The 25,584-nt window shown below is 34.3% G+C and overlaps 1 protein-coding gene across 1 annotated transcript in view; it reads right to left on the reverse strand.

Annotated features, from left to right (window-relative positions):
- The window catches only part of und (methionyl aminopeptidase und), a 219,942-nt gene that overhangs the window by 174,772 nt on the left and 19,586 nt on the right, over positions 1-25,584 (reverse strand). Inside the window, exons 2-3 of the mRNA XM_090415735.1 lie at positions 23,507-23,614; positions 7,118-7,183 (exon numbers count right to left, since the gene is read on the reverse strand). Of these exons, the coding sequence (XP_090271861.1) occupies positions 7,118-7,183; positions 23,507-23,614 (174 nt within the window). The remainder of the gene's footprint in view (positions 1-7,117; positions 7,184-23,506; positions 23,615-25,584) is intronic.

Raw genomic sequence — 25,584 nt, forward strand, 5'->3', positions numbered from 1 at the left:
TAAAGGGCACAAAGTTAAAAATAGCTGAAAAAACAGTATTCCGCTAGAGATGAAATCTGTATGACAATTATGGTCTGCATTACCAAAAAAGAGAGGCGAGCTAAACAAGATACCTGGAAGGAATGCTAGTTAAGAAAAGATCCAGTGTTGGGAAGATAGAAAGGATTTTGCCATTCTGGTTGTTAGATGAACAATTTGATTTAGGCCACTGCTTACAGCTTTTCAGTAAGCAAAGGCCTAAAGCAATAAACATTGCTCTTTTCTAGTTTGGCTAGTAGATAGTAGATCTAAGAAAAGAAGCTAGTTGGAACTGTGGGGATTAAAGTCACCAAGGGCAGAGTAATTTTCAGAGCAGTATAAACAGATGGGAGAGTGGCAAAGACAACAGAGGAATGATAAATAATTGGATAAGAATATCTTGAGCCAAACATCAAAAACTAGGAGATTAAAGATTTGGCATCCTTAGGCAAGAAATACTAGACTGCACAAAAGCACATATACCATCCTTGTGGTGGAAGGAATTATATACAGTAATTTGGACAGTTAAAGTAGATTGCAGTGGTTGTAGTTATAATTTGGAGTTCAGTCAAAAACAGCAGGTGAGATCTGGGTGTCTGCAGGTGGTGGCGGTGCACATACTTGAAGTTGTTGTTTATGACAAATATTGGTGGATGTGGAAGAGATTTTTTTTTTTTTAATTTCTGTTTTTAATGCAAAGACACAATTAATTTACTGTAATGGTGTTTCAGATATGAAAAAATGAACATGGGTTGGGGTAGACATGTAGAGAGAAAAATGCAAGATCTTCTATGTGATGGTTCTACATACCAAATTATAGATCAAGACCACACTATGTCTCAAAGAAAAAAAAATTTGCAAATTACAGAAAAAAGTGACTTCCTAGCCAAAAGAAATCATAAAAAACAGTTCTTGTTAAACCATCCGGTATTTATAGATTACTAAAAATCCACAAATCTAATATCGCCTACACCCCTAGTTGATAGAATAGATCAGGGGTAGGCAACCTTTCCAGACTCACGGGCCACATTAGAATTTTATTTTTAAGGATCTGGCTGCAAGCATTAAATTAAAAGAAAATAATGAGTTAAAAAATACTTAGGTTATCAATTTTCATTTTATCAATCTTAAGAAATGCAGAAATATTTAATGTATGAGATATGAAACAAACATGAAAATAAAACTCAACGAAAAACTATTATCACTTAAAAACAAAGTAATATAGTTCATGCATCATATATGTGCGCGTCTCCTTGCTTAATGTGACTTTTGTGATTGTTTTCCCTTAGCCAAATTATCTAGATCCACTTTATAACCTGAGGTGCAAATTCGAATCGAAGCATACAAATACTCATCAGTCAGTCGAGAAGAAATTTGTTTTTTCTAAAACTCATGGCAGAAAATGCTTGTGCTTCCATATAAGGCTATCATCTTCTTTGCGAAACTGATTAATATATCATACGGGCTACATGCCATCTAAGTATGGTCAACCTTTTATGGGGCGCCAAAAATGCACGTTTGGGCCGCATGCGGCCCCTGAAATAGATAGTCCCAAGTATAAATTTGCCCAACAGTTAGCCAAGTTACCCCCCCCCTTACTGGCAACTCCTCAACTTTTGCAAACAATTCAGTCCATTTCAAATCACTAGTTAAAAATCATTATCCTTAAAAATTCAGACATAATGGTTAGTTTTGATGTCAACTCTTTATTTATCAATGTACCACTTATACACACTCTTGCTTTGATCAAGTCTAAATTTCTACCTGATATCTTTGTATTCAAATTGGCTATGTATGCAGGTTACTTTACATGGGGAAGAAAAATCTACAAACAGATTAGCCATTGTGGATCAAATACGTATCCTCATATGCTTCGTATCCATCACATATTTCAATGTAATATCAATGGTATTACAATTTTAATATGCACTTCGCATCCATGATAACCTTGACATCTATAGACGTCTTGGCTGGTAGCATGGTTAATGGTACTGCTGTGGGTACCCCCCCCCTTAGCAAACTTTCACATGGAACACTTGTATTACATACAAGCTCCTAGTGTGTTTGTGTAACGTTGTTGATGATGATGTGTTTTCCGTTTGGCCTCACTGACAAGACACTTTGGATGCATTTATCACCTACCTAAACAGCCAACACCTCAAAATCCACTTCACAGTAGAAATGAACTGTTTACCTTTCCTTGACACTTCAGTTACCTACCTTTCAGATGGATCACTATCTTTTTCCATTTACAGAAAGTCAACACACACACGCAGGAAGATACCTGCATAAACAACCAGTCCAACAGTACGGCATTTTAAAAACACTTACACACAGAGTCAGAGCTGTTTGTTCTAATGATACAGCTCTGTCCACAGAACTCAAATATCTGCACCACACATTCTTAGCCAACAGCTACAATTCCTACAAATTAGATAAAATACTACATAGCCCCATTAGTACATATCAGGAATATGATGATGTATCTTCATCATCAAATTCCTGATATGTACTCTCAAGGGGGTATACAGGATATTAAGATAGTAATATATGAAAGTTCACATTATTACTATTTTCCTCAAAATTAGTCACTTGTCTTTCAGCACTCACTGTCAGATAGCTGCATCAATCCACCAAGATCTTGGTCCTCTTCTGGATCTTTTCCTGACATCTTAGCAAGAAAAATTTATTATACTAACCTTTCTTATTCCATTCTGTTTAAGTGACAGTTTGGTCACTTAAGATCAGAATGGAATAAGAAACCTAGATCAGCTCTGCTCACACATTCCTGAATGCTAACAATGGCAAGTCCCCATTTTTAATAGAACTCTGCCACTGATGCCATCTGCTCACTCCTGTAATCTTCTAAGAACTCTAATATCTGTGGTTTCCAGTCTTTGTTCAACTATTTTATTTCTAACCCAGCTCTCAGATCATCATCTATTCATTGAACATCAGATGCCATATAGTCAAGCCATAGCTCAGTGATGTACTACATCAGTCCTCATGAGATGGTCCTGCTGCAATATTTTCTGGAAGTTTCAACTGACTGATCTTCAGAGGGTTGAAGCTTCTAGCAAACATTACAATGGACGGTGTGTGTTTGGAGACACACGCCATCCATCCATCTCATTGAGAGTCTACTCCTTTCTCTTTTTTCATGAACTTAACCTTCTATTACTGTTTTGAAGTCTTCCTTTTTACACATTGAAAGGATTGCATCCTTTCAATGTGTCCAATATATCAACTTTCTTCTGTCAATATCCTTAAAGGAGCCTTAAAGTTCTTTTCTGATCCTTTCAAGCACCCCTCCATTTGCCCACCTTTCAGTATATGATATCCTTAACAGCTTTCTGTAACACCACATCTCAAAAGCAGTTATCCTTTTCCTATCAGACCTTATTAAGTTTCAAGTCTCACATCCATAAGTTCCTGTTGGAAAAACAACTGAATACAGAATCCTCAACTCTGTTCCTGTGGAGATAGAACCATCCTTCCAGACAAGTCTCTGACTGTTGTTTTAGCCATTCCTAATCTTCTTCTGACATCTTCTGAACAGTAATTCTTTGCATTAAATAATGTATCCAAGGTACTCAAACAGCTCTCAGAACCATAAGTTAAATTGGTTTCAACACTGTCTTGTATACTGCTACTTTAGTAGTGCTTTCCCTAATTTCTCTCTTATTCCACATAAATTTATTCACTTAATAAAATTATACATACACATTATTTGTAGAACATTCAGCTAGGTTTCCTAGCCATTGTCAATACAGTTGAAGTGATAAATATAAGGACAACACTTAAAATTGCAAGCATGTAACAATATATGCTATCAACTGCACAAAAATCTAACAAATAAATTTAAATAATTACAATATTAAGAAACACATGAATGAGAAGTGTTACTTAGGATAACTTCCCAAAACTGGGAAGTTTAAAGCAATCATTTATGCTAAGCTCTGGGCCATGAATGCAAGCTTCAGAATTTTCTTTATATAATTCTTCAAGAAGAAAATAACTTTCATGTAGGACTTTAGTTTTGTTCCAATGAATTCTATGCCTAGTGGATACAGCATGGTTAGCTAAACCATGCTTATCAGACTTGTGAAGTAAACAGCCAAAAAATTCTACAAATAAATGTTTTTTTCCCTTAACATAAGTGTTATTCTATTACTGTGTACTAATTTTATTATGTCATCCACTTATGTTTCGATATTTAGAAATTTATTCACTTGGCTCCCTACCAACCACTTATTCATTGTTTATCTCCAAACTGATTTAAAGAAAATACATCACAATTTCTGTTTGTTTATGCTTGGATAAAGGACTAAAACAAGAATACAATTTCTTGTCAATTATACACTGCTTGGAAAGGAGTCAACGGACACCCCATGGGTAAGGTGCATCATGTCATGTAATGAGTCACATGTTTATAACCAGTATAAATTGAGGAATATGATGCTTCCAAGTCAATGCAACTGTATAAAGGTGAAATGACCATGAGAAGGGAAATGACAGACATTGAAAAAGGCATTGTGAGAGGATGCATTTGTTGCAGGTCTATCTATTCAGTAAATTGTTGACAAACTGTGCTATCCCAGGCAACAATCAGTTATACCATACTGAGATGAAAGCTCAGGGAGTCAACTGCAAGTGCTACCTTGCAGAGGACCAGGATGACCCTCCACACTCACTGAACGTGACCGCTGGGTGCTATGAAGATAGCATATCAAACCACCATTTGCTGGCCGACATGTTGAATGTGAAGTTCCAGGTATCAACTGGATCTGCACAAAAACATTCAGAATTGGGGCTCATAACATGAGTATCCATGGTAGGATTGCAATATGCATGCCCTGCATTACCCAAACCAACATACAGTGTCATCTTCAGTGGTGCAAAGAGCATATAGGAGCATGGAAGCTTGGACAGCTGTGTTATGGAACAATGAATCATGCTACACCCTCCACCAAGCAGATGGATAGGTGCGGTGGATGCCTAGCAAACATCTCTTACCAGATTTCATAACCCCAACTATGAAATTTAGAGGTGGCAATGTGATGGTATGGTCCTGTCTTTCCTGGTTTGGCACCTCTGTTAGTGGTGCCATGAACATTGAACTCCGAGAGGTATCTGAACATTCTGGACAATGCAATGCTTCCTACTTTGTGGTGTTTCCACAAAGTAGAAAGCATTGTTTCCTACTTTGTGGAAAAAAAGAAACTGACCATTGTTTCTTTCAGCAAGACAATGCACCATGTCATAAGGCTGCTGTTAACATGAAATCACCACACTTGACTAGCCTTCATAGAGCCCTGTTCAACCATACGGAATATCTGTCATATGTTTGTAGAAAGCATGCCCCATAGGATTACTACAGTTATCACAGCGAAAGGAGATCCTACATTTTATTGGGTAGATGCCATGGCTGTTTGTTCCTCACAATATGGTTTCTGTTGACTTTTTTTTTCCATCTAAGCTATAGCATTTTTTTAAAAAAAATAATTAAACTGTAAAGCTTACCTTATTTCCAGCAAAACAAGATAGTCTCACTGCTTACCTGTTTTCAGGCAATTTCTGATTTCCTTGTCATAGTATACAACAAAGAGAAGTGCATGTTATATTTCCATGATTTTTCATATACTTGTATTACTGAAATACAAGTATATGAAATACCTCTGAAAGTCCTGAATACCTCTTTCTGGGCAATTCAGTTTGTTTTTCGCCAAATTTGTCTTAAATTTATATTAGTCTCTTTTTATGTATGTTTATACAGATTTCCTATGACAGTTAATATTAAAATTCCTCATTAATTGTTCCATTGTTTTATTTCACTTTTTATAACTAGGTACATTGAACTCTGCCCCAATCATCTGGGATTCAATCTTGTAAACAAAGCTTTCTGAATAATGAAGTACAGCTACTGGCAAATGTTTAAACCTCAGTATTTGAGTATTTCAGATAAGATATCTATTCCAGCTGCCTTTTCTACATTTTAGACTTTTTTCTATCTCCAAGTCAGAAGGTCAAGGATTTCTATAATTCTTCTTTTCTTGCACTGTTTCTTTAATCTGAGTCCATTACAGAGTTCTTATGTTCTTAATTTTTGCAGACAACCTCATCACTACATGTTTGCTTTGCATCTATGCTTCATTCAAATTTTTTTTTGTCAATTAGTCTCTAAAGTTTTGTTCTTGTTTTCAAACCTTCTCACTTTTTCTCAATATTTGTTTGCACTTTACATCTCCAAGCTGTTCACAAACTCCAATTCTTTTTTACATATATTTTCCTTGTTATACCAATTTTTAGCTTGCTCAGAACTAGATAATGATACTTCCTATTTCTAATCCCCCTACAAGCTGTACCTTGGCCCAAACTCATACTACTTAAATCCTTTTATCAACTGCTATTGAAATAATAAACAAAAATATTTCAAATTATTATAAGCAATGAAAATTCTTATAATGAGCATTGCTAATTTTATGGTATTTCATTTTTAAAAATCAGCAATTTCCAGACTGTGATGGCATATCATATTTTTCTTACTGCTGAAAGTTTGCTGAGAAAGGATATCAGTTGAGCATAACTCCATTAAAATAAATAAATAAAATAATGCAATAAAACCACTCTAATCTGATACTATCACTACCTAGCAGTTAGTTGTTTTTCAAAAGCCAATCAGCAAATCAGTTATTATAGCTAATTACTGCTTAGCATTTGATGTTATACAGTAATTGGCATTCGACAGCAAAAAGATTTGGATAAAAACAGCAAAAAATTTGGTGTTTTATGCACTGTTTTTTTGTTTCTTATGTAGTATATACTGAACATACATGACAGTGAGAAATTCATTATATAAAATAAAAAAAGTATGATCTTTATATGCTTAAGTCCCAGAATGCTAAAAAATTACAACAAAACTCTGCCAAAACTAATTTGTAACTAGAAGTGCAGTCTTGGTGGTACTAGTTTTTGAAAATAGATTTGGGTGGTTTTACTGTATAATAAATTAGCTCCTGGTCATTTATTTGATTATTTGATATTTAAAAAGTAAACTGGAATAAAAATGGCATTTAGGAAATGTTAAACATTCAACTACCTTTTCCTTTCCTTTTCTTTTTTTTCTTACTGCTAGTTTCAGTTATTTCTCCTTTTTCATCATCACCTAAAAGGAATAATTGATTATTTTTTTTAATTTATTTTTTCCAGAGCTTATTTGATGACACAATTATCATGATGATGGAATTGTTCCAAAAAGTAGTTTAAGTTTGGGTTTCTTCTGTTAGAGCAAGAACTTTTCAAACATCTCTTATAGCAAGACCAAAACTAATTTTATATGATGGTGAGTAACATTCAACATAGCCATTCTATTATAAAACTACAAACTCATACCTATTATGGGAAGATTTTTTTTTGCAATTCTTAGTTTTATTAACATGCTGGATAGAGAAGTTATGAGTCAAATACTTCTCAATAAAGGCAAGAAGTAATACACTTAGCAAATACATGTTTTGTTGCTTTAATCAAATAAAATTATACAAATTTTATTAATACTAGTGAAGGTAAATGGATGTTACAATTTCTTGTCTAGTTAAAAGTTCAGAAATGAATGCTGAAAATTCTAGTAACAACTAAATAAAAAAACAGTTCACATGTTAGAATATAGCAAAATTAAATATGTGGAAAATCTATATACCGTTTAACTGTTTCAATAAAACACCCCCTTCTTAATAATGAGAATAATCCCAGATATGAGGTGAGAATAAAAAAAAAAAAAAAAAGTTGGTCGTGGTCTTGATCACCATTAATAAAAATATTCATCAGACTGGATTTCATTATAAGAAATAATGGCATGGGAGGGGGGGGAGAATGTGTACAATATCATATGATCTTGATTATTTCATTAGAAAGAGACACTGGCTTAGAGATGGCATCATGGTAGTACTGCTAAAAGCATAAACTAAATGTAAGAGATAGTCAAAGCAGATAAGGAAATTTGCTATTTCTGTGGACATGTGATTAAATGTGAGAACGCATACCCCACACCAAAAGATCCTGTTCTTGTTTTTATTTATCTCTCTATAATTAACTGCATGTGAATAGCTTCAGTATCAGAACTGGTGCATCACCTATCTAATATATCCAATCACAATCTAAAGCAAAATGTTTTTAATGTGAATTTCATCCCTGAAATATTGCAAGCCTATCAATAAATTAGTGTGATGTAGTAATAATTGAGTATGAAGCAATCTTGTTGCCATGTTCTAGAGATTAAACATGATACTTCAGTCCTCAAATAATCAAAATGGTGACCTCACATTGGCAAACAAAAATCATCTACCCTAAAGATATTCACACATCCAGGCAAAGGCAGTATTCACATTCACAGCCTTTGAGTTCTTGGAGAGCAGATACACTCTTCATTCTGCCAGCCACCGATGACTGTGTTAGTGCACAGTTCACTGGAGGAAGTAGAACAGTCCACCCAGCTGGACATTTTTATATAAATATGGAGGACCAAGGGTTGCAACATTCAGAGAAAAACTCCACGCTGATATCAAGAACATGTTAACCATGCATTTCTACATTGATGAGTTGTATAGGGTAGACTTCATAAAGCTAATATAAAAGTAAAATGAATTCTGTTTCAAATTTAGTAAAAATGTTACTTGAAGCATGTTTAAATAAGGAATGTGAAAAAGAATCTGAACAGAACTTTGCATTTAAATGGTTTGCTCTATTTAAAAGAATGACCTCTTCTGATGAAGTAGAATATTTATAGCAGTGGTGTTCAACCTTTATTACTACGTGAGCTACTTTTCTATAAAAAGTTATTCGACGATCTACTCTCTTATATAGATCACGTTCCCCCAACCTGATATCTGATTACGCACAAATAAACAACAAAAAACTTCATTTGTGTATTTAAAAATTTATTTATCACTTTTAATTATTTTAATACAACAAAAAAATATATATATATATTGGAATAAAATATTTATTTCTCTATTTTGGAAAACCAAAGTTAGAAAAAACAACAGATTGATTACAAACTCACAAGTTACAGGAAATGCTAGTTGATTTAAAAACAAAAAAAAATTAATGTGAAATTTGGCATTGTTTGGACCTTGCAATATTTTTATAGTCAAGTTGATATGAAGAAGTGGCCAATTGCAGACAATCATCCAAATGATCATTTGTAATTTGGTTTCTTAATTGATTTTTTATGACGGTCATATTTGAAAAAGCGGATTCTGACAAGTATGTCGATCCGAAACACAACAGAATTTTTCGCGCAATATCAGTTAATATTGGGAATTTTTCATGTGCATACTTCCAAATGACTTCATTGTTTATTGATTTTAAATGTAAACTATTCTGAATATTTATTATCTCAAGTTCTACTTCAGCTTAGTTTATATCAAACAGCCCACTAATTTTATTTGTTTTCTTAAAATGGATTATTGATAAAAGATACAATCATTTCAGTTTTATTAAAATCTTTAAATCTTGAATTTATTTCTTCCTCAACTAATTCTATTTCACGAATAAATTCTTTTAAATCATAGCGAAGCATTTCTTGATTTTGTTCAAAAAATTTTAATAAATATGGGAGATGTCTAAATTCGCGGTCAGTTATATTTTTCTTTAATAAAAGTAAGTATTGTTGGAAAGTTTTTATTGAACTTAACATGTCAATTAAATTTTTATCTCTACCTTGTAACTCTAAATTTAAATTGCTTAATTTCGTACAGAAATCTACTAAAAATGATAAGTGTAACAACCATCTTTTATCACTCAATTGTGGATAAATATCTTTTTTCATCAAGAAAAATGTTTATATCATTAATTAATACAAGAAATCTTTCTAAAAATTGACTTCTGCTGAGCCAGTGAACATTATTGTAAAACAGAAGTTCCCTATCATCATCTGCCTGTAATTTAAATAGCCGACATTGCAGGACTTTCCTTGAACAGAATTTACAATTTTAAATGTAATATCCAAAACATCTTTTGTGTTTAATATTTTACTACACAGTACTTGTTGGTGAATAATACAGTGGTACATTAAAAAATCTGGATATTTGTCATCGTCTTTACATAATGAAATGAAGCCTGATTTCTTACCTATCATTGCAGGAGCACCATCAGTAGTAATAGACACAAGTTTAAAAAGTGGAAGTTCGTGTTGTTTCACAAATTCATCAAATGCCGAAAAAAATGTCTTCTCCCCTAGTCCTTCCCAATAATGGTATAATTTTCAAAAGTTCCTCTTTACTTGAATAATCTTGAAATACAATTAACTGAGCAATATCAGTGAAATTGTTTGGTTCATCAAATTGTAATGAAAACGCAACACACTGGTGAATGTCTGACATTAACCTGGCCTGGAAACTTTTCTCTGGCAAATTGAAACTCTTCCTTTCGGCAATTTGAAACCTTGTCTGCAGCCTAGAAGTAGTCTGTCTCTAGCAACATCTTGAACCGAGAAGCTCCTTTCTAGAAGTGGGAAACTCCTCTCTCAAGCAACGTGGATCCGGGCAGCCTCCTCTCTGACAGCAATTCTGGAACCGGGACCCCCTTCTGCTTGCTTCAGTCCCTTTTTATTAGGCCTCCCTCCTCTGAGACCTCACATGAAGTTTGGCAACCCCCAAAGAATCGGTATGAGTCTTTCATCTTAAGTTTCAAGTTCGGCACACCTTTTGTTCTCCTCCGGTTTCTTTTGATTGTAAGTTGCTGGCCATCGGAAAGTTGTTTGAACTCTTTCTGACTGACTTCAGAGATGTTTACACTTAGAGCCTGCAAGCCTTTCTCATACATACAGGTTTCAATAACAATCTTTCTAATGCTGCCATGTACAGCTTCAGCGACAAAAACATTGCCTTTGTTTTTAACAATCTAACATATTCTTATTAAAGCAGTATATACAGTTAGCTTCAAAAGAGTTATTTACAAAAAAATCTAATACAAACTATACCGAGACAAACAAAGTTTATTTTTTTACTATATTCACATGGGACTTAACCTAAGTAAAAAATCGATGTAATGTGCTTTGAAATATTTAACATTTAAGCTACAATCGAGTTTTTACACTTTGCTTATAATCATATTCACTCGGCTCGCTGTCTGACTTCCATTAATCCAAATTAATTCATTTACCAGGACTTATAAGAAAATTACTGATTTGACAATTTTAACGAAAAATAAATAAACAATAGCAATACACTTAAAGCGAATTAAAAATAATACAAAATAATGATAAATAAAATATTATGTTTTCAGTTTTAATTAAATTTGTAAGTACAGAGGAATACACAAGAGATCGACCAAAAATTGCTCCACAATCAACAGGTTGAATACCCCTGATTTATAGCAATGTTTTGCAAACTGGAAGCTAATCTCATTTCAAATGGGTGCTACTAATTTTTAAATTTTAACACAATTTTTTCCCTCTTTTATGAAAAACATTTAATGAAAAATAATATTTATTAATTGTTGAACAAACTGATTGATACTCAGCAAATCAATGACTGACACCTAAATATAGATTATTGTAATATATCTTTTGACGATAAATCTATATTATTATACAAAAGAGGGAGTACTGAAAAGTATAGCAATTATTTAGGACAGTGTTTTGCAAAGTCAGAGTTGCCTAGTATCATTTCAACAGGTACCTTAAGCTTAAAAACTTGGAAAACCATTGATTTAGAGCATCCATCCAAGAGAAGAAAAGATGAATGTGCATAAGGGAAATGCCAAGAATCAGTATATCTGAAAAAGAACAAAAGTTTTTACCAATGATACTGATAGTGAATGAAATCAAGAGCATGTTTTTCCATAATGATGAAACTATGAACCAAGAATGTATTCTAGAGGGATAAACTATGAAAACTGCTATGCAAGATAAGAGCCCTCTTATCAGTCAGTTTCTTGATGTTAGATATATTTTCATCTGACATATACTAGACAGAACCTTTAGTCAGTATCTTCAGCAAAATCCATTTCATTTTTGATTCACGAAAACTATTCATGTCTAGAATTCTGCTCCCAGCTCTATTTGAAGATCATAATAGAATTTTTGCAAAATTTAAAACAGACTTGTTCATCAAACAAAATATGCAATGGCATATATGACCTTGCTGGATGAGCTATTTGTCCGCACGGTTCGCCGAGAGGTTACGCACCCTGCAACCATATGCCTGGAAAAGGAGTGTCCTGCGTTCGATTCTCGTCACTGACATGAGGAGCTAAGGATCTTTCTCAGATATAACCAAGTTAGCCGGTCTTGGGCGTGGACTGCAGTTTTTCTCCCCAGTTTATCTGGAGTTTTCCCTCCCACAAAGCAGGCAAACCGGCCTTAAGAACACAACACTTCACAGACAATTACACATGATTAAACGTGGGCCAAAAATGGGAGGCCAAGGCCTATGGGACTGTAGTGCCAAAGAAGAAGAAGAAGGATGAGCTATTTACATCTGACTGACATATTTGCACACTCTAAATTAACAATGGCACTTCTTGCATCTTATCAGTCTGGAAACTTTTTGATCACACGTTACATTTTCACTTTGTTTTGTGAAATTTATATTTTTCAATATTAGTTTTACATAACACAGAATTTCTTTGAACAAAGTTATTCTTCATTTTTATAACAGCATGATAATTATGAATTCAGAGATGTATCTAGGCAAAGAAAAAAAAAAAATCAAGAACTTCTATTACACAGTACAACAGAGGTTGCAATATATAATGTGGAATGTTGAAATGGATTTAAATGGTATTGAATCGAACACAGATTAATAAGATAATAACTATTTATTAACTTAAAAGTTAATATTTTGCTGGTATTATATTCAGCATCATCACAGCACACAAACAAAGTTTGTTATAAATGTGAGACAACCACAATTCGGTATAACAGTGGGACTAGTATAAGTAATTGCAGCGTGCAACACAAGACTAAAGTCCTAATGCAGTGCTCTCTAAGTTTAAAAAAAAAAAAAGAGTGGTCCAAAGTTTTGAAAAAAATAAAATAAAAATAAATAAAATTAAAATAAATAAATATTAATTTGGTCTTAGGATGACAGTCTCCCAAATCTTTGGTAGATTTATACAGTCATACTTGTTAAGGTTTGGAGTATGTTTTAAAGCTTCTGTTGATTCCAGGAACAACTTCTCTAACTTGTAGAAGCTTCTGTGCAGTACTTTTGTTTTTTTCCAATAGATCCTGTGTGTCAGATATCCAAAGCACGGCCTGCCAGACCCGACTTGCCATAGCGAAAGTGCCGGATGTATTTTTTGTGTTCACTGAGGCGGATGTCCACAGTTCTTCCTGTCTGTGTGGAATAATGTGGAATATTTAGTGCAACCTCCACATCTGATCAAATAATTCAACCAGATACAGAACACAGGCTCTCATGCACAACTTCATGTATATTTGAAGATTCAAAAAAAAGGAAAGTTATAAAAATAGAAAAGCAAAAGCATTCATGTCATGTAGATATCATACACACAAATTCTTAATTACACAAGGATCTGTTTGAAACCAAGTGCCGCATAACACACTTAAGATATAAGTTTGTTTATTAAAAGGCATTTATTTATATTTGTGTCACTGTTCTATCTTTTAAATAAATCATACCAAAGAAGCCATAACATATTTACTTTTAATTCCATGTTTAACAGTTTCCAGGAATAATGTAACAATACTTTTTGAACCTCTCTGAAAGCTTTCAACAGATTCCATGAATACTTCTGCAGACTGTGCTGAGTCCCCTTACCCCCACTTGCACAATGAAGAGTATCATGTGTTAAGATTTCTGACAAATAATTTCAGTTATCCCTTCTTTCACATATTTATACAGAATGACTGACCTGATCAACACCATATTTTCAAATCTACGTAATGCCTATTCAACATTGATGACAGGCTTAGGTGTTGGACATTATTCATAACTTATTTTAATGGCATTGCAATATCAAAACAAAAACAAAACACTAAATTGTAAAGGGATGCTTATTGACTAGATTATATTTCACCGAATTTCAAACCAATATAATAATCACCACTGGATCTAACCTTAACAGAATAAGAATCAGTCTGATAATCAAAATTATAAAAACAGTCTGCTAAAAGAAAGAAGAAAAATAAAAATTTCAATCTCCACTTCAATATAGCTAACTTAGCACTCCCTGGGGAAAAAAAAAGGGGGGCCTCAAAGCTCATCTGGACATGGATGGAATTAGAAATGAGGGCTTCTTTTCAGGAAAAAGGTAGTGGCAGGCCATCTCAGCTGTATTTTTTTTTTTAAAGCATAAAAACTAATGTTCTATTTTCTGGCTATGAAAATATATTTTGGTCATCAAATGATTTACATTTACAAGAAAACTTTTTTTTCTCAGATGAAAACTTTATGACAGCAAAGACTTCAAAAAGATTTCAGATAACAATTCGAAGTATTTAGATGTTCATGATATGTAAAAAAGTTTTTATTTTTTCTGATTTCTCCCAAGAAAAACTTTATATATAGTTAATGGAGGGGGGGGGGGGGATTTGATTAGGACTTGACAATAGTTTGTTATAGCGAGAATATGTTATAGCAGATTTTTTTCTATAGCTAAGAGTCAACAGCAATGAGCAACTTAAACAACAAACAAAACTTAATTTAGATCAAATTAAAACTGACTTCTTTACAGTATGCAACTCCACTTAAAATGAGTATAAGACTATAATCATAACACTTTTTATGAAAGCAATCATTCTGAACAAAAATGAAGTTCGTTTTATATCAACATTCACAATAAGAATGCTAGTATTCATTTGCAAGTTAATAAAATACTTCTGTGTCATCAAGTATTTCAATATTGTCCACCCTATCCAAAACTACATAAGTCTGCTCACTTGACAACAAAAAACACACACATACTGAAATTTTTTGTTTTCTCTTAGCAATAAATTTTCTTGAAAAATTTTGAGCTAGATTATTTTATCTGATTCCAATTAGACAAAACTATGGGCATGCAATTATTGCTTACAGTCTAACTCAGTGAATCATTACATTCATTCAAGTAGAATGCTGCCAGTTTATCTGAGTTATACTGTAAGCAATAATTGCATGCCCATTATTTATATATATATCTACACCATTATCACAACTGATAATGATGTGATATTGGATGGGTTAATCTGGAAATTCTGCTTCAGACAACCAGACAAAGAACTTTTAAACCACTTCAGTTCCCCAACAAGTGAGATGAAGTCTCAAAATGGAAAATGAAATTTAGCTAGCATTCAGTTGAATTTCATTTTAATGAAATGAAAATTGCATAACTTGAAGTGGGAACTAATGACCTATTGGTTAGAGTAAAAGCATTATTCACTTAGTCAGGGATAAAACCAAGTGGTAATTATGTTGAAAATACAATAAAATGTCTAACTGATCATCTTTCTACAGTACTTTCTACATTTATATCTCCTCCTGAGATTTTTATTTAATAAGGTTAAAACACCTTATGGTAACTTGTTCTGGTAAAATACTCATAAGGTCTGTATTACTAAAATCTTGCAAGAAGACATTATTTCTCCCAAACTCTTCACATTAACATTGGAATATATGATGAGTAATTTAGAAATGTCCAATAAAGGAGTCAGTATTAATGAAATTAAATTAAATAAGATTTGCTGATGCTCCTAAACACTTCACTGTCATCATAGTTATTACTAGCAAGAAAACATAACACGCGTGCATAAGTAAAATACTTTTTAATTATGAGCTATTATTCCATTTCAAACTTACAAAAAAGCTGTCTTACCTGTTCTGGAATTCATTGACATTACTTGCACACAAAACATCCAATGAAAATCCATTCCAATCATGCATCACTCTAAGAGAAAAAGCTACCTCTTAACCCCTTCTCAATGGCATTTATTCTCAGCTTCCAAGGATGTCTCTCTCATCCTTTTCCCACCCTTCTATGAAACAAAAAATCCCATCTATTGGCAGCCTGTATAACCCTTTCAAAAGCTTGTAAGTCTCAATCATACCATCCCTCTTTCTCCTGTATGCTATTATCTGACATCTACAAATTCTCAATCTGTCTTCATAATCAGTATCCCAAAATCCTGATATCATTTTTAACCCTCCTTTGAACTCACTCCACTGTATCAGCAGAACACCGTGAAAACCAGAAGACCACACTTGCATGAAATAGTCCATGTAAGGTTCTTATCAAGGCCTTATAAAGAGACAAAATGACTTATCTTTACATGGCAAGGTTTGTTTCAGCATTCCAATTATCCTGAGTTGTATTTGCCGTCACTGCTATATGGCTCTTGAACTTCAACTCCCTATCTACTAAAATTCCAAAATCCCTAGCCTGATCAGTTTCTTCTAGCATAATCCCACCAATATAATACAACACTGGATATCTAATCACATCAAAATGCATGAATTTCCATTTATTTACATTGAACTGACAGCCATTTTCTCATGCCTCCAATTTCAGCCTATTCAAATCATTCTGAAAGTACTGTATATCAGTCACATTCTTGATTACCATACCTACCTTTGCAGCATCAGCAAATACAAGGGGGGGGGGGTCTGGAAAGTTCTGATAAACACCTAGAACAAAATGATATTAAAGCAACAAATATAACCACAAGAAAGAACATACAAGGATATAAGAATATAAGAACAGAAGTCATCTTAATAACTCTGCTAACTAGTATGTGGTTATATTATCATTAAGAAAGATCTCCAGGGATTCAGGGACTCATCAAGGGAGGCTACATACTACACAAACCAGCTATCAAACTCTTGAATTCATTCACACTGCTTGCACACACAACATCCAATTGGCAATCCATTCCAATTCACGCACCACTCTATGAGAGAAAAATCTAGTCCTGACCCCACCCCCCTTTCTTAGAAACATTCATTCTGAGTTTCAAAGGATGCTCTCTTGCCTTTCTCCACCTTTCATAAAATGAAAAATTCCATCAACTGAAATCCTGTATGACCCTTTCAGAAGTTTGTAAGAATCAATAATATCACCCCCTCTTTCTCCTGTTTGCAAGTATCTGCAGTGTACATTCTTACAATCTGTCTTCATAATCAGTATTCCACAATCCTGATATCATTTTTACAACTCTCCTTTGCACTCTTTCCACTGTATCAGAATTACAAAGGGAAACCAGGAGACCAGACCCACACAACAGTCCAAATGAGGTCTTATCAAGGCCTTGTAAAGAGTCAAAATGACATCCTTATCTTTACACGTGAAAGTTTGTTTCAGAATTGCAATTATCTTTTGAATTGTATTTGCAATCTTTGCTACACGTCCTCTCAACTTTAACTTCCTATCTACTAACACTCCAAGATCCATAGCCTGATCAGTTTCTTCTGGCAATAATCCCACTGATATAATATGACACTGGATATCTAATCACACCAAAGACTTTACAATTACTGACGATATGACATTCATTTTCTCAAGCCCACAATTCCAGCCTATTCAAATTATTATGCAACTACTGCATATCAGCAACATTTCTGATTACCCTACCTATCTTTGCATCATCAGCAAATAGATGTATGTCACCTGTCAAAATCTTCCCAATGTCATTAATGTACAGATTGAATAACAGTGGACCAAGGATTGATCCTTATGGTACACCAAAGGTTACCTTAAATCTTGCAGACTCACACCTCCGTATACCACTTTCTGATATCTGTTAATCAGCCACCCCCTTATCCATGCTAATATTTTATAATCCAAAATATTTTATAACCCATATTCTCCAATTTATGCAACGGTCTTCCATGCTGTATTCTGTGAAAAGCATTAGCAAAATCCAAAAGTATCATGGTGTATCCATTCCACTTGTCTAGTTCAACAGTAACATTATTATAGAATGTGAGCAAGTTGCTCAAACATGACCTTCCCTTAGTAAACCCATGCTTCATTGCAAAGTACAGATTCTCTGCCAACCAATTTCTGAATGCAAGCCCAAACCAATTTTCCAAATTCTTTACCAGCACAACTCTAGAGGTACTAATAAGCCATCATTGGGACATATCAGTCTTCACCACAATTGTGCAATGGGATAACCACACATTCTTTCCACTCCTATATAATCTTCCTGATCTGAGACTCAAATTATATGGCCCAGTCAAAGGAATAGCCAGTTCAGCTGAATGTTTTAGTATCTGTGCTGATATCCCATCAGTCTGATGTCAAATTCTCATTTTTTTAAAAAACAGCTCTAGTACCTCTTCCTCCTCATATACGTTTCTTCATCCAGTGAAGACGTAGCAGTGAGTGCAATGTTGCATACATCTGGATGATAGCTTTTAGCAAAGTGGACATCCATTAGTTGAATAATCACTTCTGCATCGGAACACCATCTGCATTCAGTAGATGGTGTTCAGGCGCAGCAGTTATTTTTTCATATTCGTTCCTTTTACTTAGAGCATGATGATGATAGGATTATTTTGGGTTGTTTTTAGCTTGGAGGACCAGTTTCTTTTCAAACTCAAGACTTAGCTTACTGTATCACAGTTTTGACTTTTCTGGCCCGTTCCTTATAATTTTCATAACCGACATCATCCTTACGCAGTTAGTACTCCTTCCACATTGAATTTTTCTTACAAATCTCTTGCTTAATAAGATTACACATCCATTTCACACCTATCCTATTTAATCTTCAAATTCTAGGAATACATTCTGATACTGCAACATTTAAGTATTTTTTTAAATGCTTCCCATATATCATGGATGGAAAGAATATCTGATGATATTCTTTCCATCCATGACACAGATCCCAGGATTATAATTTCCTGCTTTGTGAGATCAGCATTTAAGTTTTTCTGAATGGAATATTTGTAAACTTAGCCACTTCCCAAGTGAGTACTGCATGATCACTATTATCAACTGAAGGCAGAATACATGCATCATATTCATGCATTACTTCCTATATTTTGCCAAAGTTAAACTGGCATCTTCAGGGATTAATACACTGGTATTAAACATGTGCACCCAGGCACATTCCAGTAACAAAAATGGAACAGGAGAGATACAGAATGACCCTAAAGTTCTATAATTATGCTATCTACTACTGGCTTTAGTTGGGTATACTTAACCATTGGGATGAATGTTTTTCTCATCAGGGTTAACATATGAGAGACAGTTTCAATAAGTGACATTTGTGAATTCCTTGTTCACAAATGTCCCACTTAAGGACACTGCCTCTTATCCAAGCAGAATTTCCTCTCAATATCTCAGCCATGTTTCGGTTCACCATGTACTCGAGCTATTTTGTTTGGCAAGGAAAATTCAAATTCTACAAACAAACAGAGGGAAGAGACATGGGCTCCCCTCTTTTTCCTCCCCAGCTAACTTTTTCATGGAAACATTTGAAAAGAATGCCCTTAATTCTCTCCCCCCCCCCCCTTAAACCCACTAATTGGCTATGCTATGTGGACAACGTGTTTGCACATGGCCTGGACACCTTACACACTTTCCTATCCCATCTGAACAGCCAACATCCTAGGATCCAATTCATACCAGAAACAGAAAATAACAAGTCTGACCATTCTAGATACCCTGGTTACAAAACAACCAAATGAATCTTTGACTTTAACTGTCTACAGAACCCCCCCCCCTCTACACACACACACACACCGTCAACAGTCACATCATCTCCTCTTCCAACAATACTGAACTGTTAAAACCTTAGTCCACCAGGCAAAATTAATTTGCTCAGATAGCACTGCACTCACCATAGAACTTACCCACATGAAAAACACTTTGCTGGTCAATGGCCATACCTCCCAACAGATAAAAAGAATTCTATCACTATATATCCCCCCCCCCTCCTAATATAGAATAGAGCAAATCCATCATCATCCCTTATATTCATGGCATCTAAGAAAAGGTGGCCAAGACCTTAAAAAAGCACAATCTAGTGACCATTTATGAATTGCACAGAAAACTAGAAGCAACCCTTATCCACTCTCCCCAAAGACCAGCTACAGCCATTGGATTTACCTGGAGTGTACCAGGTACTCTGCAGCTGTAACTGCTCGTACTATGGCCAAACAGGCAGGACAGCCAACATCCATATACCAGTGCACCAGGACTACACCTGTTTCCACCACTATGGCTGCTCAGGATTAGCAGACCATACCCTGGATACCTGGCACAGGATCTGTTGGGGAAAAAAACTTGACTCACCAAAGCAATGTAAATTTCAGAGACTTTTCCTCAAATATGCTGCAGCTCTTACCAACTATCCTATCCTAAACAAATATGGTTGTATCAAACTACCTCTCATATGGGAAATCTTCATCAGCAGACATTCAACTCAACAGCCAAGTACACTCAACCAAAGCCAACAGGTGACGTAATTATAGGACACTTTAGGTCATCTTGTATCTCTCCTATTCCATTTATGTTACTGAAGTGTGCTTGTGTGCACATGTTTAATACCAGTGTATTAATCCCTGAAGGTACCAATTTAACTTTGGCAAAATATAGGAAGCAATAATTAAAATATTTTAGTTAATATCTACTCTATGTTGTCAATTTCCTAAAACAATGCGATGCCTGAGAATCAATGTATATGCCTAAACATCTGAAGGCAGAATAGTTACATCTTTAACTGAAACCCTCACCTGACACTATAATCAGATCCAATGCTCTTTGACCCCAAGTTCCTTTTATCACATGCTACTTGAGAAAATTGTTTTGCAACACCTGAATAAATTCAGCTTCATTCTTCTGAGATTTTCTGCTATCTAATCAGTGTTCTAATAACTAATTAATGTCCTCCATTATGATTATTCATTTAGTATTAATCATCTTTATTTGGTAATGCATTTCTTCATCACTTAAAACTGGTCCACTAGTTATGTAATAACACCCCCCCCCCCATGTACATTTGATCTTGTCAGAATCCACCTCACACCAGATGGTTTCAAACTCACTGCCACATGAAAAATAGTTACTGGTATTACAGTCATAGGTCTCAATGCTAAATGGATTCAAGTCATCCAATATCATGAGCAATATGTCCCTTCCTCTTGAATCCTGCTTTGCCTATCCTTCCTAAATATATTGTGCCTTTTATATGCAGTAACAGTTAATATGTCTACTTCTGATAGCCACATCTCACTGATGTCTATAATCTGAGGTTCCAATATATTGACCAAGTCAACAAACTACCCCTTTGTCTCTGATACTCTTAGTAGTTACATACAAACATAAGTTACCTGAATGCTTTTTTTTTGCATACTCTTCTCTACAGTCTGCATGACACATTTGAACAACTTGCAAATCTCCGTTCTTATCTAGTATCTTAATTATGTAGACATCCTTGCACATGCTTGATAGGTCAGAACTGGATGAAAACAAGATCATTCTCTCCTCAATCATTTCCAGGATAATGACCATTCCCATCATTAACACAGAACACATTGTCACTCTTACACACAGGTTCTCACCATTCTTTCCATCATAATTTAGTTTCCCTGACACTGTTATTAATAATTTTTCATGACTGCTGATACCAAATGCATTCGAAAATAAGCCATCCCTCTTATACAAATCCATTCTTCCCTCAAACTCACTCCACACAGCATACGTTTGCAATCACAGCCTTCTTCTTAATTCATTTCTATCATATCCAGGCATTATATTTATGATTTTCACTTTTCACTCTTGCTTCTTCCAAAAACCTTTTCATATCCACTCTCATACTGAACTTATTGCTAATTAAGTTGTTTGTACCTATTAGAATTACAATCTCTTTTGCTTTGCTTTTCTGCTTTTCAAATGTGGGAGAAAATTTGAAGTTATAACCCACTCATTGATGGCATGTTTTATGATAGAGTTACCATACCAAATCTTATCCTTCTTTTTACAAGCAACTTTACCTACCTGATTTTCATCATACACTAACTTACTTGATTATGTGTTTTGCAGTTTCTCATTTTGCTGCTTAATTTTCTTATCCTTCTCGTGTTCTTTTAAATGCCACTCGACTTTCTGTAATTCCCATGTTGTCTGTATAATAATCTGCTTTCTGATTTTGGAGGTTAAATCACTTTCAATGTCCTCTTTCAAGGGCAAACTTTCTTGTTAGTGTTTCATTTCTTGAGAGTTTTTGGCACCATCTTACAGCTATATTTAATATTGCAAAGTAAAAACGTGCTATGAAAACATTAAAAACACAAACATTCACAGTAGTATACTATTAAAAAATAACGAACGCAATGCAGCATCACCATGGTTCGCTTAGTTTAGACTGCTTTGCAGTCATGTTGCTCTGTGAGACAGAGCACCATAGTATCTATAAAAGAATTTTTAAAGAAAAAACACAAAAAAAAAACCAGATGAAAATCATCAATTTTACATAAGTGCTAAATGCACCGACCACTCACAATATAGCCATGAACTTCAAACCCAATAAAACTTTGGAAAAAAGAATTGTTTGTACCTACTAGAATTTGTACCATGAAAAAATGTATTTCCGTTTGATTAAATAAATAAATGATACATAATCAATGATTCAGTTAGAATCATTATGTATGCATAACTTACACCAGTTTCTCTGTAGCAATCCTTTCCTTCTAGTCTCTATATTTGATGATATATTATGGTTTATTCACCAATGAAATATACATATACTAAGAGTTCTGATTCTAAATAAAATACAAGTTATAAAAATTCATTTGTCAATCCAACTTAAATTAGCAACGTAAACTTCAAAATAAAAAAAAATAAAAATAAATAAATAAAAAAATCAGCTAACACCTTTTTATTCCCGTATACGGGGAGTAGGCGAGGCCATTTAGCCCTATCTAACTTTTGGAGACTGAGTGGGCAGTTCAATCTCCAATCTCTGGTACCAATCAGAGATAGATGGCCCAAGGCTATCACCAATTAAGCGGTACTCAGTGAAGAGAGATGGCTCAAATGTGCCGTCATCTCGTGGTCCCTAACCCTAACACAATATATTTAATGTCTGAAATAATGTGGGTTCTACAGTCGATTTTCTTGGGTTTACAGGATGAAAAACCCTAGTTTCCGGGAGGAAAAACCTGCTTGCCTGTGCCAGAGATCGACTAACTTGGGAACCGGTCGAAAAAAGGGTTAGAAAAATTTCCTCTAGTCGCCGACTAGACTCGAAACCAAGTCTTCCTTCGTGCGGCCAAGCGCCGTGGTTGGCAAACGCCACATCCACTGAGCTACACAGGCTCACTTCAAAATAATAATAAAATAAAATTTAAAAAATACTCTTTTCAACATGAACAAGACCATATTTATTTGCCATATATTATTTCATTCACATTGTCAACAGAGAAATTTATTTTCCTTTCTTTAATTTATTTCTAATCTGTGAAATAAATTAATTCGGAAGCGTGACATATTTATGAAACTTCAAAAAGTTATTTAAATATCATTGAGCATTATAAGTACTTACAGATTTCATTTCTGTTTTCTTTATGACTCTCTACTGGTTGGTGATCAGGATCTGTTTCTCTTCCATCAGCTACATTTTGAGTTACTTCTGAATCACCATCTTGAGTTCCTGAAATGGTCCATGAAAACAGTCAAGATTATTAATAACCTAAAAGAGTTTATGGGTAAGAGCATAGTAATGAGTCTGAGGTGCCATGTAATAATACAGTTTGGCTGGATAACATTCTTTGAGACAAATACAATTAAATAATTTGCAGTATAAAGATGACTGGATTGGATGATTTATTAGGAGTGGCAAAAACTATTGAAATGATTATTGGAATAGTTGGTTTCAGTGGTGCAAAGCTATTTTACTTTTAGCATATGAAGATAAGTTTAATTCCCTCAAATTCTAATGAGAAAACTGCAAGAAAAACTATAAATTAAAGATACCAAGAAATTATATACTTGGTTTAATCCTTTAACCAAGCGTAAGCAAACAAAGTTTGCGTCTGAAATATAATCAGGACTAGGGCAACTCGTATATAGCAGCTAATGATTTCACATCACTTGCCTTAGTATCCCATAATGCAAAGCACATATCCTTATGGGTATGTATAATACTATGCATTATGGGAAGGGTCACTACCCAGAGGTGATACTAAGGTTAAAGCAATGCAGAAGTCATATTTTCATATACGAGTTGCCAAAAGGTGTCACATCACACCTTATTATTAAAATACTATGGATCAGAGATAGTTGGAAGTTTTTCCACTTGGTTGTACTATAAATTAAAGATACCAAGAAATTATGTAACTGGTTTAATTCTTTAACCAAGTGTAGGCAAACAAAGTTTGTGCATGAAATATACACGTATTGGCAACTCATATATGAAAATATGACTTCTGCATTACTTACCAACTTTAGTATCATCTCTGGGTCTGGCTCCCACTGATGAAACCTCAGTAAAGGTCAAAACCAGTCTGGGTAGTGACCCTTCCCATAATGCATAGCATTATACATACCTGTAAGGATATGTGCTTTGCATTATGGGATACTAACTAATAAAAGGCACAAACTTTGTTTGCTTATACTTGGTTCAAGGATTAAACCAAGTATATATCTTGGTATCTTTAATTTATAGCATAACCAAGTGGAAAAACTTCCAAGAAAAACTAGTATGATTAACAAGATACTTTCACTAGAGTATTCTTGGTATGCAAACACAAAATACTCATATGCATTCATGCTCTTGATATGATAGTCAAGAAAGAAACTGGTTATCATCCACCAGCTTCATAGTTATAAACTTCTAGACATTCAAGGAGTGTAATTTGCCTTTAAGTGGATAAGATGGGCAAGTCTTACACATGTTGGATGCATGCTCACAAGCTGTCTGGAAAACAAATCCTTAATTTACTTAAAAAAAAAAAAAAAAAAAAAAAAAAAAAAAAAAAAAAAACCTAATTATTTTAGTATTCTGGGTATCACTCCATGGCAGGTGATGGATGACAAAACAAAGGATAATGGAGGACAAAAAACACATGCACAGTAAAACTTTGGTATAAGGAGAATGAAATTTTAACATTGTAAACTGGGAAGCATTAGAATGGATGTAAGAATAAAATGATGGAATTTTGCCTACACTTATTACAAAGGTCCTGATTTAATAAATTTAATATTCATAAATTTCTGAATGAAAAATGCATGATTTATAGTTATTCTATAGATATGGTAAAATTTATATGACACTGTGTCCCCATTACTTAATGCTAATTATCACACTGTAAGGGACTCTAATCTATCCTCCATTTGGGGTATGGAAATAAAAACAGCTGCTGAGTAGTGCATGAGACTGAACCAGTTAGCAAATAATCTGGAGGCTTACTGATCAGCTAGTGTCAAATCCTGTTGCCACTACTTACTTTACTAGTTTGTTACCTGAGGAAGACCAAGTACAATGGTTTCAGAGGGGAAATGTTGAGGCCACATATGAAAAGGAGACTTGACAGTGTGTTGCAAAAGTGTTACCTTGCATTGCATGTCCTTTTCCTCTTTATCTCTTGTTCTTCACATTTAATGGATCACACCCAAAGAAAT

The sequence above is a fragment of the Typopeltis vanoorti genome, chromosome 3 (genome assembly GCF_054136105.1).
Source record: "Typopeltis vanoorti isolate ZY-2024b chromosome 3, IOZ_Tvanoo_1.0, whole genome shotgun sequence".
Lineage (NCBI taxonomy): Eukaryota > Metazoa > Arthropoda > Arachnida > Uropygi > Thelyphonidae > Typopeltis > Typopeltis vanoorti.